Source organism: Pleurodeles waltl, chromosome 6 (assembly GCF_031143425.1).
Source record: "Pleurodeles waltl isolate 20211129_DDA chromosome 6, aPleWal1.hap1.20221129, whole genome shotgun sequence".
Lineage (NCBI taxonomy): Eukaryota > Metazoa > Chordata > Amphibia > Caudata > Salamandridae > Pleurodeles > Pleurodeles waltl.
This window is the reverse complement of record NC_090445.1, coordinates 818,714,872-818,734,990: the sequence shown is the minus strand read 5'-3', so window position 1 is coordinate 818,734,990 and position 20,119 is coordinate 818,714,872. Positions and strand designations below refer to the sequence as shown.

Genomic DNA, 20,119 nt, shown 5'->3' with positions numbered 1-20,119 from the left:
ATTTTCTCCAAGAGGGATTGTAGCAGTGTTTTGTCTCTGAGGATCGTTCAGCATGGCAGCAAGTGGGGATAGGGGTGCTAAGCAATCCTGGACGATGCGCTGTTGAAAGCATTGATGCTTAGAATGGATGCTATGGATCAGGCCATACTATCGTTGAAGTCGCAGCGCCCAGTCCCAAACAAAGTGCCCAGGGAACAGGTGGAAAGACCAAGGAGGGCAGGAGGGCCTCACAGGGAGTCATCCCCTTCAGTTCCGAAGAGAGCTAACAGGCAGAGGAAGAGCAGGGGACTCCATTAGGGCTGTCGGTCTCTAACCAGGTCCCTCCATGGAATCAGGATCCTAGCTGTATGTCCGTGGTGCTGGTAGGTCTGACTCTAGCCCTGGATGTACCTAGTCAGGCAGTAGTGTAGCCTGTGACCGTGAATGTACTGTCTTCGTCCTCCGGAGTCATGCCGGCCGCGGGTGCTGCTGATCAGATGGCTGTTCAGAGTACCACAGTGAATGTCTCTGGGTCGTTGGTGAATGGCAGTGTTGTACAGAATGGGGGCTCTGGTATGGCTATAGGGGTTACCTCCGCAGGGGGGCGGGTACAGGAGGACTTGGTAGCTAATTTAGCATCCGTGTTGCCGTGGCTCTCTGAGGTGGGTATGCTTTTTGCTTCTCAGATGGGGGGCGCTCTAGCAGGGATCGTTGAGGGCGATGTTGGGAAAAGAGCTTGATGCGTGATTTCTCACATGGGTACCACTAAAAGTGAAAAGTGGGAAGGAAGCACAGGGGAGACCGGCTGGGCTCAGGCCCAGTGGATGGGCCGAGAGGGCCAATCCCTTTACCTCGACAGCCCCAGTAGAAAGTCAGGCCCCCCATGCGGCCATGGTTCCTGCGCAGCCTTTGAGGCAAGCTGCGGTGGCGAGTGCAGCAGGAAGTGTCGCCAACCCTAGGGGTGCAGCAGTTACAGTGGCGTCTCCCCCTGCCCAGGGAGCAGCGAGTACAGGTACTGGACCCTCTTTACGCCATATGGGTCTGGGTGATATTCGCTCTGAGTATGAGCACTTCGGTCTGCATATGCCAATGGAAGTGAAAGAAAAGATATGGAAAGGGGCTTATGCGGATATTTTTCCACTCATTGATAAGTCTGAGAAAGAGGAGGCCAAGCACTGTAAAGAATGTGCGTACTCTAGGGAATGTGGCCATTGGCCTCAAAAGAAGAAGGTTGACGAGGCAGTGGTTAATTGGGGCAGGGCTTTCTTGACCTATCAGGCCATTTTGGTGGAGCATTTCAAAGATATGGGGGCTCTGCTGGCTCAGAATAGAATTGTGAGTACTCATGATGAATATGGCGGTACGGCCTGGAAGGATTATGATAAGTCGTTTAGGAGGATTAAGGACAATAGGCCCACCCTTCGGTGCAAGGTACAGGGGATCAGCACTTTCTGGCAGAGTCAGTGTCTGCCAGTGGCCCAGCAGAGAAGCCGCATAAAGGCGCCTGCTTGGACTTTAATGGGTGCACTTGCTCCCGACCTCCTGGGACCTGTAGACTGAAGCATTGCTGTTTGTTCTGTGTTCAGCCCGCCAACCCTGAATCTAAGTGTTTCAGAAAATCCAGAGACAAAGGCAACAAGAAGCAGGAATGATGACTCTGATCTTACTGGCAATGGTCCCTTGGCTCAGTACTTACACTAACTATGGGTCTATAAAGATGTTGTATGAGGGTTTTAAGGAGGGTTTGAGGATCCCAACTGCACGCTTTGTGGGCTCTCCCCCACTGTAGGACTAGCAGTCTCTCAGATCCAACCCGGGTGTGGCAAGCGCAAAGATCTGAAATGAGCTGAGCTTGGGTCACGTAGCGGGTCCCTTTGATCTAGTCCCTTTAGAGGTTTTTGTCTGTTCCCCCCCAGAGGTAGTCCCTAAGAAAGATCCAGGGGAGTTCAGAATGTTCCATAACATGTTGGCTTCCAAGTGCCGCTCTGTGAATGAAGCTATCAACGGGGCGTTATGCATCCCTTGATCAGGCATTCCAGATGCTGTGGAAGCTGAGGCCTGGGGCTCTGATGGCTAAATCCGACACTGAGTCTACCTTCCGGCTGTTGTCTGTCCACCTGTAAGATTTCCATCTCCTGGGTTTCCAGTTTGAGGGGGCCTACTATTTTGATAAGTGTGTGCCGATGGGTTGCTTCGTGTCCTGTTCCTATTTTGAGAAATTTTGCACTTTTCTTGAATGTGTTTTTAGGCAAAAGTCGGGCCACCATTGGGCAGTCACTACCTTGGTGATTTTCTGCTTCTTAGCCCCCCTGGCTCTGAGTGGTGGGCAGGACCTTTGGGGGTCTTTCAAGCACAGGGCAAGATGGTAGGCTCAGCGACCACAATTGAGTTCCTGGGTAATGAATTAGATACTGTGGCAGGGGTGTTGAGGCTTCCGGTGGGGAAGGTTGACACTTTCTCACAAGCCTCACGCACATGTCTGGGAGTTAAGAAGGTCACGCTCCATCAGCTGCAAAGGCCAGTGGGGCAACTTAATTTCGCTTTGCAGATCATTCCCATGGGGTGCCCCTTCTCCCATTCTAATGCTCAGGCCATGTCTGATTTTAAGGTAAAACATCACCAGGATATGAGGATTTGGGAGTCGTACCTGCATGACCTTAATGGAACAGTCTTGTGACCGAGTCAGCGTAGTTTCATTGAGGAGCTGAGTCTCTTTACGGATGCAGTTGGCAGTGAGGGGTTTGGAGACATCTTTGGCGCTGCATGGTGTGTGCAGCGCTGGCCCAAGGAGTGGGTGCAATCTAGGTTGTTGGCAAATATTGGTTTTCTAGAGCTGTTCCTGATTCTCGTGGCTTTGGATGTGTGGCCTGAGCACTTTCACAATCAGTCTGTGATTTTCTGGTTGCATAGCATGGCAGTGGTAGAGTATAAATCAGCAAGCTGCAAAATGCAGAATGATTCTAAGGCTTCTGAAGGAAAAAGTGCTCATGTGTCTACAGCTGAATGTCCTTTTTATACCTAAACACATGCCTGGTGTTTTGAATAATGATGCTGATGCTCTGTCCAGTTTTAAGATGCAGGTTTTCAGGTTCTACCATCCAGGAGCGGAGGAATTCCCCATGTACTTCCCAAAGCATTTGTGGCGGATTGGTGCCCAACATTACCAGACCTGGTGGCAGCCAGCTTAGCGCCCAGGACGAGGAAGGCCTATGAGGGGGCCTTTAATGCTTATTCAGAATTCCTTGGGGTTTATCTGAATGGTCTGATACAAATCGTCATTCAGGCATTCTTGGGGGAGCTAAGGGACGAGGGAAGGTCAGTTGCATTAGCTAGGTGCCACACACCACTGCAATTTCTTTTTTCACTCAGATGCTTGGGTCCTTTGACGGGACAAAATCTTTCCTGGTGAGGAGGGCTTTGAAAAGCTGGCAGTGGCTCGAGGGGGCTAGACCGGATTCTAGTCACCCCAATGATACAACCAAGATAGCTGCTATCCTGGGGGCTCTTGGAGGTATATGTAGCTCCCCGGGGGAGATCATCCTACTCAGGGTGGCATTTACCTTGGCCATTTATGAGGGCCTCAGGCTTAGTGAGTTGGTGGCCAGGAACAAAGGGGATATTGAGGGAGGGTTACAGCTGGTAGACATTCAGTTGTTGGACAGGGTGTGGGCCCTAGCAATTAACATTCCTAGTTCTAAGGTGGATCAAGGAGGCAGGGGAGACCACATACTGTTACATTGGCCTCCTGGCAGCAAGTGCTGTCTGATCTACAAGTTGGAGGTCTTCATGACTCAGCGTCCCCTTGGGTGGGGGGCCTGTGCTTGTACATGCGGACGGCACCCTGCTGACCAGGTACAAATTCTCAAAAATACTGAAGTGCGCTTTGTCTGCAGTGGGCTTTGGTAGTCATTCCTTTAGGATAAGAGCATGACGGCTGTGGCGATGGGGCTCTCAGGTGCAGCTGTGCGAGGATTGGCAGGTGATCCTCAGATTGTAATAAATGTTACGTGAAAGTGCATATGCTTTAAGTGCTCTGCCTCATACCATTTTGTTCTCTCCCACACTCTATTTTAGGTAGCTGGTGCGATCGGACGGATGTCCTGAGGGTTCCGGTGTACGCAGGAGCTGTAGGGAATCATGGATGTCTGGGTCATCGGCCACTCTTATGTGTGATGAGCTGGTTAGATGTATTTAGAAGGGCCTTGACGTGACTTCGATTAAAGGAAGGTACCGCCTTGCTTTTTTTGGTCATGGAGGCCTCCACCTCGCCCAGCTGAGGCAGGCACTCGACTCGCTGCAGTCACGGAGTGCAAGCTTCCGGGCGTCATCATTCTGCACTTAGGTGGTAGTGACCTGGCTTCACTTGGAAAGTGGCAGCTTTTTAAACAAGTGGTCTCGGAAGTAGGTTGGTTGGCTAGGAGTTTTCCTAATGCGGTGCTTGTCTGGTCTGGTCGAGTATTATACCCCAGTTGCACTGGAGGGGCGACATTTCAGTCAGTGAGACAGAAAAACAACAGGATTGCCAAGCTATTCAGGCCACCCGGACTGGCCTTCATTACATACGACTACATAAAAGGGGAGCGCTTCTTCTTGTGGGACGCAGTGCACCTATTGCGAACTGGCAATGACATGTTTTTGGAGAACTTCTTGGCCTGGTTGGTACACCGCCTACATTAGGGAAGTGATTGCTCAAGGGGGGAGGCCAGATTGTAGGTGGTGGTGCAATTCAGCTTACCTTTCTTACCTGAGCAGGACACCAAGGTCAAGGAACCCTCAAAGGGGTGCTGGTTGAGAATCGAAGACAGTATCCAGGGCCGCAGGGTTGCGAGTGATTGCTGGCATCTGGTTCCTAGGGCCAACCACTTGTGCATGCGCAATAGGCCTGGAGCTAGTACAGGCCCTTGGAAGGGAAGATGGGGTTTGTGGGGTGGAAGGGTTGCCCAAGCAGGCAGGTGGGGCCCCCTGCACAAATATTGCAACCTGAAGAGTTGCAGGGGGTCAGAGGGGCTCTCCCATATGGAGGGACCTACCCCTGGGCCACTTAGCCAGAAAGTGCCACCGGAACTAGGAGTCTCCATGGAAGTCAGTCACGATCTCATCAACAGTCACTGAAGTGAATAAGCAGCAACTGAATTTTAGATAGCGTTAGGAAACCACTAGACATCTACAAATGTAAATTAAGCTGTAAATATGATGGGGTTACTGCATATAAATGTGTTAAGCAATGATTGATTTTATTGATTTTTGTTTGAAAATAAAATACGGCTGGGGGTTTACGACCCCTAACCCAAAAATAATGTGATTTATTGTGTAAAGAGTGTTGCGGGGCCATGGGATGGAAGACTCTGGGGTTGGCATTGGCTCTGTGAGCACCAAAGATAACAGGTCTGGCTTTAATGTCCTAAGGCATGCAGATATATGTATGCAGAAATGCTGTTTACTTTCGTTAGCACTTTAAAACTAGACCTATTGGCTTTACCAAGGCTTGTTAATAGTGAAAACAGTAATTTTTATAATGTGAAAAAGGATTAAAACGTTGCACATCATTAAATGCACCTTACATTGAGAAACGAATTGAATATGCTTCATAAGACACACACTGTCCTGCTAAAATAAGAAAATGCATCTTCTGGAAGAGTTAAATGATTCCCTACCGTTTGGAGCTCCTTTGTGACACGCAGCCGCTGAATATCCCGAATCTTCTTGTTTAGATCTTCCATTTGCATGTACATTTTTTTATGTTCCCACTCCAGCTGAAATATACCTTTTCGGAAATCTTTGACTTCTACCATGTTAGTTATCTTCTGTTCTCCTAGAGTCTGAAAAGAGAATATTATCTCACACTGGAGCACGGAGATGGGGGGCACGTTTGAAAAAATGGTGTCCCAACTCTTACCTCCTTTTGTTTTATCAGTTGTCTATTAAGATGAGCGCACACACCCTGTTTGTTTCTTACCAAATCTAAGTCAATCCCATGTGTATTGCATCCCCACCCATAAGCATCATCCTGGATCACAAGACCTAATGCCCTATAACAATATTTTTGTGCAACCAAATGCCATCTGCTGGTGCAAATGGGACTTTCGATCTGGTGATATTTACATAGGGAATTACATTTACTACCACAAAAAATCCTCTTGAACTGATTTTCTGCAGTAAAGGTAGGGGCTGGGACATAGGCGCTGCTAAAAGCAAAGAAGAAGCGTTACTTCAGGGAGCAGGTTCCTGTTGATAGAATTGTTTTTGATTTGAACAGCCCTAGTAAACATCTGTATGGAGGGTTGGGATACCTCCTTATAGCCTCCCTCACTCAACAAGTAATCTTCAGGACACTGTCCAGGATCGAGCATATTTACCTTCACACACTTTTTGAAAAATAGTGAGCGGGTATTCTGTGATATATATGTATATATTAGAGTAACTTTGGTGCTTTTTTGACAAATCCTCGTAGAATTGGTCAGTTCACTTTGTTATGTCATGTTTTGTGCAGGACCATCAGGGGCGGGACAAAGTCACATGTGCATTTTATTTTAAGTTCCATGGTCAAATAGGATATGTTCTACAGGAGAATTGCATCAACCCTGGCATGAAGGCATAAATGTATGCAGAATTGCCGTTTCGTATTTTTATGCAAATGTACTATCGATATTTGTGTAAGGGCTAGGTGGGATCTGAAGAATGGAGTTCTGAAGTAATCCACCCACTTTGATACATAGAGTGTATAATGGTGAAAATGTTGAAAAATAAACTTAACTTCCAGTCGGATCTGCAGATACAGAGTACTGATTGACTGTATGCACGTCTTTTGCCAACAAACGCCTTTGAATAAAGGTATTCATAAGTAGATGTCACAAAGACTCCTACTCCCTATGTAGTGCCACAGACCTAATAGACTTTAATAGATATGAAATATGATGGCAGCTGCAGACAGGGCTGGCTTTAGGGTGGTGCGACTGGTGTAGCTGCACCTGGTGCTGACTTTGGTGGCAGGAGCCGAGTTTAAAAATAACTTATGGGTTTAAAAGAAGGTGAATTTCCTTATGCTCCAGCAGTTTTCGGGCAAAAATAAATATGCAAAGATAATTCTGGTGATTAATGTTCATGAAGGTGAGAGGTCGGAAGTTTGTATAGTGGAAGTTTTGACTTATTATAAAGTAGGGCAAGGGGTTAGAGTGCCTGCAGCAAAGAACCTGTACCATACAGATCACAGAACAGAGTGTGAGCGAACTATGAATAGCGCTATAAAAAATTGCAATGTATGTCAGAAAGAAGCTATCGAGAGATGAGGGGCACTGTTGGAGAGCGTTAGTGAAGGAATTCATGGAGAAGCACATTGGAGGGGCACCAAAAAATAATGTTGCACTGGGCGCCACGAATGCTAAAGATGACCCTGGTTGCAGACACAAAGGGTTGTAACTCGTCGTTTTTTATGGTTGTCCAGGGTGACATGAATAAACTGGAGTTAGGTTAACCTGAGGCATGTCAAACGGCTCTGGATTTTGCAAAGAACAAAGGGGATGATTCCGACGCTGGCGGTCCTTGACCGCCAGGGACGGGGTCGGCGGGAGCACCGCCAACAGACTGGCGGTGCTCCTAAGGGCATTCTGACCGCGGCGGTATGGCCGCGGTCAGAAACGGAAAACCGGCGGTGTCCCGCCGGTTTTCCGCTGCCCTGAGGAATCCCCCATGGCGGGATTCTGACCCCCTCACCGCCATCCTGTTCCTGGTGGTTTCGACCGCCAGGAACAGGATGGCGGTGAGGGGTGTCGTGGGGCACCTGGGGGCCCCTGCAGTGCCCATGCCATTGGCATGGGCACTGCAGGGGCCCCCGTAAGAGGGCCCCACAAAGATTTTCAGTGTCTGCCATGCAGACACTGAAAATCGCAACGGGTGCAACTGCACCCGTCGCACCCTTCCCACTCCGCCGGCTCCATTCGGAGCCGGCTTCCTCGTGGGAGGGGGTTTCCCGCTGGGCTGGCGGGCGGCCTTCTGGCGGTCGCCCGCCAGCCCAGCGGGAAACACAGAATAACCGCAGCGGTCTTCTGACCGCGTAGCGGTATTCTGGCGGCTCTCGCCGGCACCGCGGTTACCGCGGCCGGCGGGAGTCAGAATGACCCCCAAAGTGTTCTCATTTTGAACAGCAGTCCAGTGAGTCACTGATTGGGTTGGTGTTGAGCTGCAACATGCTTCTTCTGTTTAAGAGTACCATACAAAGTGCGAACCGACCCCTAAAGACTGCTGACAAGCAGTGTGGTGTGGAGCAGGTCCAGTGATGAAGAATGCCATCTTCTGTGGATAAGAGACCAGTGATTTGAAGAGACACTCTCACTAGATGTTTAACATACATTATTGTTGGTCAATAGTACAATTACAACCAGTCTGTTTTATTTTTGCAGCATAAATAGTTAATTGGCGGGCCATGGGTGAAAATGGGTTGAGGGACACATTGCACGATGCAATGGATGCAAATGATCACGGATCCCGCATCACAGAAAATGTTGGTAGAAAGGGGCAAGGGGAGAATCCCTGGGCACAAGGAGGATGTGGGATAGATCTAGGATCACTGTCTGGCGGAATGCCAGACCCTGCACCCACAGCCTGGGTAGCCTGGGGTACTTTGATATAGGCCATGCACAACTGGTTCTGCGGTCATGTGTGCTGAGCACAAGGGATGACTGAAGGTGATGCGCCACAGGGTTTTTTGGTAGGTAGCTAGCTAGTTGCAGGATGTACAGCTCATGGCATGAGGCCATGTGCTTCTGGTTCAGCATGTACGCAAGCTAAGCCTGGGTGTGACATTCTTTGAGGCCCTAGTTGTTGCAACTAGAGCTGTCACGCTGTATGTAAAGCTCAAGAGCTTCAAACATCATGACATTTGCAAAGTTTTCAAATGAATGTGGTTACCAGTCAAAGGACTTCATCATTTTGGGCACCCTCAATTTAATTGGTATTCTGAAAACATAACTTGTGGTTCTGGTGTGAATGAACATTTGTAATATCCTGAAACATAACATTTGTAATCATTGTTTGACTGTTGTGCAGCCTAAGATAAGCGATAGAGAGCTTAATTGAGAAGTGGCAACTGAACGCGCATGTTACAATTGTTGCGACAATAGGCCCACATCCCACATGCATCCTCCTTTCTATCCCATGCCCGGAAAGATACAGGTGTAAAACGTTACCCGGATGGTGCTGTTCAGGTCCTCGATAACACCTCGATGAAGAAGAACGCAGTCTGAGTAGTTCGGTATTAAATCACTGCTGTCCACCTCCACCTGTCCTTGCTTAAGCAGGAACTGGACGGTCAGATCCAACTGAAACTTCATCTTCTCCTCCCGAAGCCTGTTGGAGCCATGTTCAAGAGCAAATATGAGCAGTTAATGAGTTATAAAGCGAACCACTTCCGGCCGCATTAATGTTTATCTGGCTTGCTAAGGACCATGTTGTAGCACTCTTGTTAGTGCATTTAAGAAAACACACACACTGCCGTATTATATTTTTTTTAACAAGTTTAGACAGCTCGAGCTCGACCTGAAAGTATTGGAGCGCTTTACATGAACACAGTTACATTACACATTTTTTTTTAGGCACGTGGAGATTAAGTGATGCCTTATTGTGCACATGCAAGGGGATGAATTCTAACCATCATCGTGTTATTTTTGCATTTGCCTTTAATGTAACGCGCGGTAGCTATTTAACCTTCTCAGTGGAAAGTACAAATGCTCCAAAATGAAAATGACAGAACACGAGGGCTGCTCGATATTATTATCCAACTGTAGTTACACACAAAAGACACATCTTGTCAAAGTGAAGTCCCCGGAGTGGTCACAGCTTAGCACAACCAAGCATCCTCAAAAGCAGCACGGTCATTCCGCAACTTTCTTATTATTTTGCGTGTTATCATTTGTCTCCTGAATTCTGTCATTCAAATGATGGTCAATCCACAAAACAAAACCTTGCCAGTGTGCTCCGTGCTACCAGGCTTCTATAGGTTCTCATTCCAGCTTTAGGGTTGAATTCAGATTTCTGTCCAAACATGAGTTTGCAGAGGGAAAGGAATTAGTTGTGTGATAATTAAACCATCCCAGTTTCCTCTTATTCATAACAGAAGCTCAAACCTGCCAACAATCTGCAGGAAAAAACTGCCTGGAAAATAAGCAAAAATGACTAACTCAGTGTGTTAAGAAAAAGATTCTGCAAGTTATGCCTCTGTTGTCATATTGAAGACTTTGATAGATACCATTTACCACGTAGGGATAACGGTATTTAAAAGGTGTGGTAATACCCCACCCTGGTTCCACCCGACTTGTAATGAGCACCTCTTAGTCCAAAATCTGCTATGAATCATTGGTACCATGTGCATTATCCGCGTACTACAAATGCCAGGATGCAGGAGGGCGTCAAAGATTGGCTCTTGATTTGAACCACAGTGACTTGGTGACATGGATATATATGTCAAAGGTAGCTTTTCAAGAAAACATGAAAAGAACTAAACGCTCAGCATCATTTAAGAAGCAGATACGTTCAAGAGTGTGCATTATGAATCAAGTGAGTTTTAATGTAATCTGGATCAATCCTTGCAAGTAAAGGTGGGCGAGATATTCAGACGAATTTCAAAATAGTTGAAATGTACCTCCTTATTCTGCCTGTGGACTGAATTAGGGTTCATCCTCTGCTCCATGGTTGGAAAATAAAAGCACAAACCCAAAAGCGCAGTTGCTTTAAAAACACTGTGAGGGGCTGGGCAATGTATTTAAGCTAATGGAATGAGCATTAAGGTAAATGCATTGCCCAGACCAGTTACTTACATTTGGTTACGTTTTTTCCAGTGGATACTTTATCTAATTGTAGATTCATCACCTTGTAATTACTGGCAGTAATTCTCTCGAGCACCAGTGGGTGGCATCGTGCAGCTCCACGCCAACTCTACCATGCCCTTGGAAGTGATAACAGAGCCACATATAACTGCCACCTCAATGTGTTAATATATTTTATTTTTGAGTGCTGTCCAAACTGTCAGACGCAGAAACATTGACTGATCAGATTGCAGCCTTTTTAGGATGGAAGGTGCGTTGTGTGGCACTAGGTCGAATCTGCTTCACACAGAAGTGGTGCCACCCATACATGCTGATGTCAGTGTTTTTCTGAACATTGTCTGTGCCTTCGGACGAAAAGCCTTATAGTCATCTATTTAGGCAGTGTGTAGATCCCCAGCATTGAGATATTTTAAGATAGAAAATAATCCATTCCACAGAATAGGGAGGCAGGAGGGTCACAGTGAGGTATCTGTGTTTAGATAAAGTATGCACCAGAAAAAGCATTACTGAAGGTAAATAACTTGTTCTTTTGATGGGTACTTCTCACTGCAGATTCCTCACCTTGTGAATAGATACCATAGCAGTAACTACCAAGGAGGCAGAGAAAAAGTACCACCCTTGGCTCTGGTGGAATGAGCCCTCAAGCCCTCTAGGATCTGCTTTGTGGCCAACGAGTACCAGGGTTTTATGTGGAAGACTGATATCCTTGAAATGGCTCTTTTCTGCACTGCCTTACTGCTCTCTGCTCCTGTGAACCGCACAAAGAGCTGATTATCCATCCGATCATCCTTAGTGCACTCAATGTAGAAAGTCAAAGCTCTTTCTGGATCTTCCCCTTTGAGAAATTATATGGAGCAAAGAATGTAAGAATGTTGATGGATTGCCCAACTTGGAAGAGAGTCACAATCTTGAGCAGGAATGTCATTGTTCGTAGCAGCAGTTTTTCTGAAATAAAGTAGTTGCTAAATAGACAACTCTTGCAATTCATTCGCGTGATGTGCTGATGTTAAACACATCACAATAGGTGATTTAATTAACGATGATTACTCTGGTGAATGTAAAAAGGCCAACAGGGCCAATAAATAACATTTGACCATGGCCATGGCAATGCCTTGTTGGGCCAGCAACAGCACAAAGAGCAAGACATCCAACAATTTGGCTTGCCGCAGTTCTATCTTCTGAGAGGTACACGAGCTACAATCTTATCCCACTATCCAGCATAAATGTTCTTTATGAATGGACACCTGGCTGCTAAGATAACATCTGCTACCTCAGGAAGGAGGTTGAAAGCATTCTGCTGTCGCTGGCCAATCCCCACACATGGAAGTGAAGGTTGTGGAGGCCCAGGTGTAAGGGTCTGCCCTGCTGCTGTGCAGAAGACCCTCCTGTAGTGGCGGCCTGATTGGGGGACAGCTGCTTATGTCCAGAAGTTCTGGGTACCACACTTTCGTGGCCCAATCTGAAGGTACTATGATGCCTTGGGCCCAGTCGATCCTGATCTTCTTCAGAACTTTGGGTAGGAGAGGTTGAGACTGGAAGTTATACAGGAGGTCAGAGTTCAAGTCTAGGTGGAAAGCGTCTCAGAGGGATATTCACCTTGGGACACTGCCCGTTCTCAATGGTGGTGAAAAAATTGAGATAGAGTTCTCCCAATTGCTGGAAGATGCCCTGTAGCAGCCCAAAAATGCAACATATCAAGATCAGCTCAAATGAACAGTAGCCTCTGAAGGACTCAGGTGTGACTTTGGCATGTTGATCGAGAACCTCAGAAATTTGAGGAGGTTCGTTGTAGTCAGAAGGTGGTCAACTCACTGTGTTGAGTTTGCCTTCAGCAAGTCATCAAGGTATGGTAAGACTGGTATTCTCAGCACTTTCATGAATGCCCAAAGGGCGCTGAAGAGGCCCAAGGGATGCACTGAACATGCTTGAGGCCCACCATGAATCCCAGGTAACACCTGTAGGACTGCAGGACAGAGATGTGGGAAAAGGCAATCTGTAAATACAATGCCACTATCCAGTCTTCAGGACCCAGGGCAGATAGAACTTGGGCCAGTCTTGAATTATTTGTGCTTCTTGAGCAAGAAGTTGAGAGGGCAAAGGTTGAAAACACGACAAAGGCCTCTGTCCTTCTTCAGCACTAGTAAATAAAAGGAGTAAATTCTAGTCCCTGTTTTGAGTAATGAGACCATTCTGATGTCTCCTTTGTCTGAAAGAGTCTGGGTTTCCTTCTGTAAGATGACAAGTGGTCCTCTGGCAGCCTCTCTGGTGTAGGTGGTAATGTGGCGGAGTGGAAAGGAATGGTAGTGGATATCCTTGCTGAACGATTTGAAGAGTGCTTCTTTTTAATGTGATGCTCTGCCACTGGTAGAGGTAATATTTTGTCTCCAAAGGGATGGCCAGGTATCTATCACCAGCGGTAAGCTAAAGTGGTTTGGTGTTGGTGGTGAAAGGGGCAGTGGAATGAGCAGAATGTTGACCTTGAGGTTCTGGATGTGGTCAGCTTGATCTCCAACCTTAAAAGTTCTGTCTGTTTGTGTGGAGGGTGACCTTAGTGTTATCATTGCTCCAAGCCTCTTCCGAAGTCTCAAAAGGCGTGAAACTGCTTGGGATACTCCCACACGGGCACAGAGAGGCCGAGGGAGCATGCTGTGGCCCTACTCTCTTTGAAGCACTACAGGGCTAAGTCTGCCTTGTCCCTGAAGAGGTGGGTGCCATCAAATGGCATGTCCATCACTGATGCCTGCACGTCACTAAAGAACGCCAAAGCACCATCATGGTACCAATTGCTCTGCCCAATCTGTTGGTGGTGTCCAGCACAGAGGATGACTTATTTATAATTCATTTGAGTAGCATTCCAGGAGGCAACTAGCATTCACTCAGCAGTGGGCGGGATTGGTTGAAGAGAGCATCCACTTTCCAAATGCCTTCATTTATTTGGCTTCTCTTTCAGGAGGGGTTGCAGGGAAGAATTCAGGTTGAGCCTATGTGCCGACGCCTGGATCACTAGGCTTTCAGGTGTAGGATGTTGCAGGAGGAAAGGAAAGATCTCCAGGAGCAGGTCCAGGTCTGGCAACTTGTTGGTTCACTGGTAGGTTACGGCCTGGCTTGGCCCACGTGCCCATTAGTGAGCCTGTAAGAGAAGTGGTTCTGAGTAAGTTTGTTCAGGTTGTAGGACTTCAGTCAAGATCTTGGTCTTGATTTTAACAAATGGACTTTGGAGGTCCAAAACGTCTGCAGCACTCTGTATCTCCACCTTCGAAGCAAGCCGATTCCTCTGTGGAGGGGTGAGTTCAATCCAGTATCCAGAGAGGTGTCCAAACCAATGGCATCCTAAGGTCCATGAAACATTGCTCTTCATTATGGTTTTTGAATGCATCATCCCTGTCATCCTTATCATTGCGATGGTCAGAATCACTGTCATCTTTATCATTGTGATGGTCGGAATCAGAAGTCAAGAAAATATGTAATGTAGGGTCCAATCTGAGTCAGAATGGGGTTGAATTAGCTGTATGTGAGGGTGAGGAGGACACAACTTTGGTTGAGGTCTTTCTGGATCACTTCCAAGCCTGAAAGAACAATTGGTTCCTTCCCTGGGTTGGTGCACAGGGACCACTGCTATATGTGAAGCCCGCATGGAAGCTAGCCTAGGAGTCGGGGTTTATCCCTCAGTGGAGTCAAGTGGCATTGGTGGTGTTGAAAAAGGATCTGCTGATGGTAATCTGAATAAACACCTCCTCAGATCCTAGTGCCCAAAAGTGCACCACAGGGAGCTGGAAGAGTGTTGAAGATGTGCAACATGGCCTCTTTTAAGGCCTTGATTTGTTGCAGTGTTACTGATTTGCCAGGGATTTTTGGTTGTATCATAATCAGTTGTGGGGTCGGCTCCACAAGAGGAGACCAGGTCTGAGATCGAGAGGTACCCTTATGTCTGAGACTCCTCCTGAGGAAAGCGGTGGGAAGATGGAGAATCGTGCTTCAACCTCTTGTGTTTTTTCCTTTACTCTGACTCACCTCATGACTTTGTATGTGAAGAGGACTTTTTTTGAGAACAGTCATGAGAGCGGGAACGGGTCCACATCTTCGACTAGGCTCAGCCCTTAAACACCATCTATCAGTGTTTAGAGATGTAGAGCTTTGCTTTGTGGTCCCTGATGGCCTTTGGAGTCATCCTTAGGCAGTCTTTGGAAGAACTGGAGTAGAACGACAAGCCCAACCACCAGAGATAAACCTGGTGGGGTATGTCACGGACATGTGTTTCTGATAGTCCCTGCTGGGCAAAAGATCCTGACCAACATTAGAAAAGTTGAGGTAGTGAGCCTTGGATGTGCATCCTAAGATTAAGAAGGAAAGAAGCTGATGCCAGCACAAGGAGTGGTTGTTATAATCTCTGGATGCAGTATAGCGCCTGGGGGGTATTCACAAGTTGACCAATCTACATTTAGAAGTATCCATCGGAAAGCACTTCTCCAGAAGGGATGGCTGCCTGCAGCACCTGCTTGCAGGCTTGTGGGTTCTATTGCACTGGACAGTTCTCATTGAAGCAGGGTCAAGACTGATTTGCAAATGGCTGGGTTCAAACTTAGGCAGCACAATGCGCAGAATAACAGTGGACTGGGATACGGCCCTGAGCAATTACCAGTGCCTGCGATTACTTCAAGCATTCCATCCATTACTTATTATATACTACAATACAACATGCAGCATCATTCGTCGCGTAACACACTACCACCTCACTAGTGTGGGCCTGTTAGGAGAATATGTTTATACGTGTGGGGCTGCTAACCCTGTATGGCTCCAGTTCACTCTGTGTTCTGAACCTATGACATACTGGTTAGGATAGAATGCTTGGCAGTTGCATACTTGGAGCCTGGTGTGTATATGTGTCCAGCTTCAGTTCTCTACAATAAAACATTGAAAGGAAATGTGTCTCCTGGGTGGATCTACTGTATTAGAAATGCCACCTTGAAGCGGAAAACCAGCACCACAGCCTGATATCTCCCCACCAAATGCACTTTACCCATCCTAAATAGAAAATTATTACTAATGAAAGGTAAACCAGGCGACCTACGTATTAAGCTCCAACATCATGCGCTCAATATCTAAACGCGTCTTCTCATCTTCTTCCCCTCGTTTCTGGAGGAATGCCTGCATTTCAGCTAAAGTTAGGGCTTTCTGTTTGACCTGAAAAATTAAAATGAGTAATTATCTTTCCATACATTTTGAAAGAATCAATGAAAATGTTTAAGCCATATTGAATATGAATTCAGTGGGAAATAAATGGTTGAGAAGGACCTTAGATCTTCCTGCGAAAGTAGGAGAGGAAGAGCTGACTGATGTGCTGAAAAGGGGGAAACAGCTGCAGGAATAGACGAAGCTTGCTTTGTTACTTGGAAGCACTGTGTGATGTTGGGCAATACCATGACACCAGAGTTCGATTGGGACCAAAATTAGGCCTGGGCACCAAAAGAAAAGTGGCCTGCATTTGCGGATCATGACCTTTCACAAAGTATTACTTGATAGTACCAGAGCTAATTTTGGGGGAAGTTTGTGATACACAAATCAATTTACAACTTGTGGGGTCAGTAACAACATTATTCCACTGCAGGTCATTCACAGGTCCCCTGCTGTTCATCTTCAGGTCTATGAATCTCCTTCAACCTGCTGACCCACAGATCCTTGAATCCATTCCCTGTCAGTAGGCCATAAAGCTTCTGCTTATTAATGGGGGTTTTCACTGTCAATTGCCCAACAGGACCTCAGAGGATCATGTTTAAGTATAAGTCTGGCTTCTATTTACTTCAAGGAACTGTGTACCCTGCTTATCATAAGACAGAGAGGCTCTTGCTCATCATCAGTGAATCCCAAACTACCCATTCTCCCTCAGAACCCTTAAGCTTATTTCCACTCTCTGGTACCCGGGGGCTCCTACACAGACTGAAATCCCTGAGTCTTATGGTCACACTGAGTGCTCCAGAGGCTACTGTTCATTTGCAGGTGCCATTAGATTCCTGCTTACCCTCTGGTATAGTACTGCCCATATCCAGAGCCATGCGTAAACTCAGGAAAGTGAAGTCAATCTTCACCATGAGATTCCCTAAGGCTTCTGTTTAATGTCAGTTTCCCTGGTGCTCAGCCTGACTACTACAATGGGGCTTTGGGTATTCTCTCCCCCTCCAGAAACTTTGTGCAAAGAAATGGTTAAATTGGTGCATTCTACAACACGTTTCATTATACATTCAATTGTATTAGTTTTTAAAGCATAGTACATGATGACCGTACAGTGCACCAGGATACACCAATCTTTACTGGGGTTTTCACTGACTTCCTCACCAACATCCTCTAACAGTGCCTATCATTTCTCCATAGCCCCTCTATCACATATATCTAATTTCTTTTATATTGCCTCTCTTACCAGTGTTGGGTGATGGAGCACTTTACATCACACACATATACAGATACAATGACTTGTAGGTGTGTAAATCAGTGTATAGAAAATGTTCCATAAAATAAAGGGGACTACAAGCTGAAGGATTAACGTTGTCCATACTGGTAGGCATCTGGGTAAGCATAAACTCAGGATTCAGAATGACAACAGTGGTTAAGGTTGACTTTACTAATAACAATTTATTTGTACTCAAACAAACCAATTTTAGCGAAATTAGGACAGTCAAAGACTGCAAAAAAAAAAGCAACCTTCTAACCTGTATCATGCATTAATCCACAGAGTTATCTTGGCACTTTTATTGCTGCCTGAAAACTGTGAGATATATAAGGAACTCTGTAGTGCTTTTAAAACTGCTGCACTGCTACAAAACCAGCCCCAGTAAGAAAAGCTGCCCCCCACTACCCTTCCAGCCTTCTGGGGAAATTCTCTATGCCCGGTACTGCCAGTGCGGCCTTGTGCTTGTCCCTAAACCCCACCAGATCCTTCTCACTCTTCAGTTTCCACCAATGGCCCCATTCAATTTAATTCTCCACGATTACAGCTTACTTTCAAGTCTAGATGGCTGTGGCCTCAATCTAGATTCCTTGAAGCCCCTATTAACCCTCTGCTGGTCCCAAAATTCATGCTTAGCTGTTTATTCTACTTGGTCTCCAGGTTTACCTTTGCTCACAATTAGGGTTTTGACTCACACATGACCTCACTGAATGAAGATAACTTCTGATCATCCACAAATGTAGTAATGCTTTGAGATCGCATTCTTTCAATCATCTCACTGGGAGCTATATGATTATCTAGTTCCCGTCTCCATGGCTGCCTAGAGTAAGATGGTTTTCATAACAAAGGCCTAAGTCAGTGGAGCACTGAAACTGGCTAAGAGTTTAAAGGCTATCTTCCTACCCAAATCTTCTTCAGCTCTATTGCAAAATATGGAGAAAGTCTCATGGTACATGGAGTATGCTGCACAATACATGCAAGCAAGTATACTTTACTTCAGACTGCAAGACTTCCCCACATGAGTAAAAGTGGTGGCCAAGTACAGTCTGAATAAACTACTGAACTAGTCTGCAAAATCACCGAGTGATGTAAGTGTTTATGTGCAAACTACAGGTCAATGGTCTGGACTCTGGCAGGGCCAACCCAGCCTTTCATCCTTTCAAGACAGTTAAGTGGTTACTAATGCACTAGATAGTGAAAAGATCAATTATTTTAAAACCAAGAGACATTTCATTTCATGGTGTGCTTTATATAAAAAAACAAAAAAAGAAAATCACTAGTTGTGTCAACTGTAGGGGGCCAGCAACCATTGTCACAGCAACAGCAGCAAATAAGTGGTGACGTTTGCACTGCTTTCACCACGGCTCTCTAGAAAAGAGGGATTTGTATAACTGAGTTTTCAGTGATCCATTTCCTTAGCCCACTCAAATTCTCCTCTAAATTATCCATTAAAATTGTATGCAACACACTACACTGTGATTTAAGCGTGTGTTCTCCTGCATTTTCAACTTGAAAGGAAGGGAAAACTGGTGAATTGAGGGAGGGTCTGCTACTCCCTGTGATTAAAGAGGGAAAGGGAAGAATGCATGTGATTAAAATGAGGACGAGAGAAAAGATGGAAGTTAAACTCTTTGACATTGCCTGTGACCCTGTATCATTCAGCTTCTCGTCCCCCACTCGCCCTCTTACAACGTGCCTCAATAATTGTAAAAACATACTTCACATTGTAGTTTGCCATCCCAGCACAATTCATGCACAGCTGGCTGTTACCTAGTTTTAAACCCAGTAATTTGACTAGAGTCTCCTTTAGCAGTACTTGCACCCTTAATATTATGGGTAATAGCCAGTGTACCCCATGTAGTCTTTATGTACATCCTCTGAGTATAGCGCACGGTGAGCTCCTCACTAGAAGAGCAAGCAAACCAGGGGAGGAGGCAGAAAGGGCCAAACAAAATACATCCAGAATACCTAGGTTAAATGAAATACAAATCACCTTAATGTGCTGAAAACCAGACTTTTACAAGTGGAGACTAATTGCAACAAGTCCTGCCTCCCAAAAGTGGGAACCACCACGGCTTCTGGCAGCAAGAAGGCTGAGACCTTCTCAGAAAACATCTCCCCGTGGATGATGGTGTTGGGTCCATCTCACAGAGAGATCTAGAGCTCCGATGTTACCCGTGTCATCTCTGGACACCAACAGGCTCCAAGCTACATACCGATGCAATTCACAGCTTGCAGGAGGAGTGACCTCTTGGGGGCTGCGTCTTTTCATTTTGACCAAAATAGTTCCTCTAATTTGTGTTAAAAAAAACAACTGTCCCTGCAAGGTTAATGCTGACCTTAAGTAGCCAGGTGACTCAGGTCAAAAGGAAGGGAGTCAGTTGGTCTGCTGTACTGTGAAGTGAGAGGAATAGACAGCTAAAGAAGAAGCAAGCCTTCCCTCTATGGTGCCTGCTATCTGAAAGAAATGTAAATGTGTGGGGCTGGTTAATCTGAAGATCTAAAGGATGCTTGGGAGCAAGTGTAGACTTTTATTAATCGAGTCATTTGAGTTTCGTGGTGGCAAAGATGTATTCTCTTTAAGAGCCGCGGAGTTTGGGAGTGCATCTTTTAATGTTAGCTTGCAAAAGGTTTTGCAAAAGCTACAGTCTAAATGGGTCTTACTATAAATATACATTTCCAAAGTACTTGTTTTAACTTAAAATCTCTGTGCATTTTGCAGCAGCCTATATTATGTTGTGCATAATGCAGTTTAAAAATAATTACATGTTCACAGTGCTTTGTGTCACTGGCTGGACTTATAATCACTATAAAAACATGTCACTATTCTCCAGTGCCCCAACCAGGATTTATACCTGGGACCCTCCTGTTACACAGAGACATG

The 20,119-nt window shown here is 46.1% G+C and overlaps 1 protein-coding gene across 1 annotated transcript in view; it reads right to left on the bottom strand.

Moving 5' to 3' along the window:
* CFAP43 (cilia and flagella associated protein 43) overlaps positions 1-20,119 on the bottom strand; it is a 505,375-nt gene that overhangs the window by 20,952 nt on the left and 464,304 nt on the right. The window contains exons 33-35 of the mRNA XM_069239443.1: positions 15,865-15,977; positions 9,162-9,321; positions 5,634-5,798 (exon numbers count right to left, since the gene is read on the bottom strand). Coding sequence (XP_069095544.1) covers positions 5,634-5,798; positions 9,162-9,321; positions 15,865-15,977 — 438 coding nt within the window. The remainder of the gene's footprint in view (positions 1-5,633; positions 5,799-9,161; positions 9,322-15,864; positions 15,978-20,119) is intronic.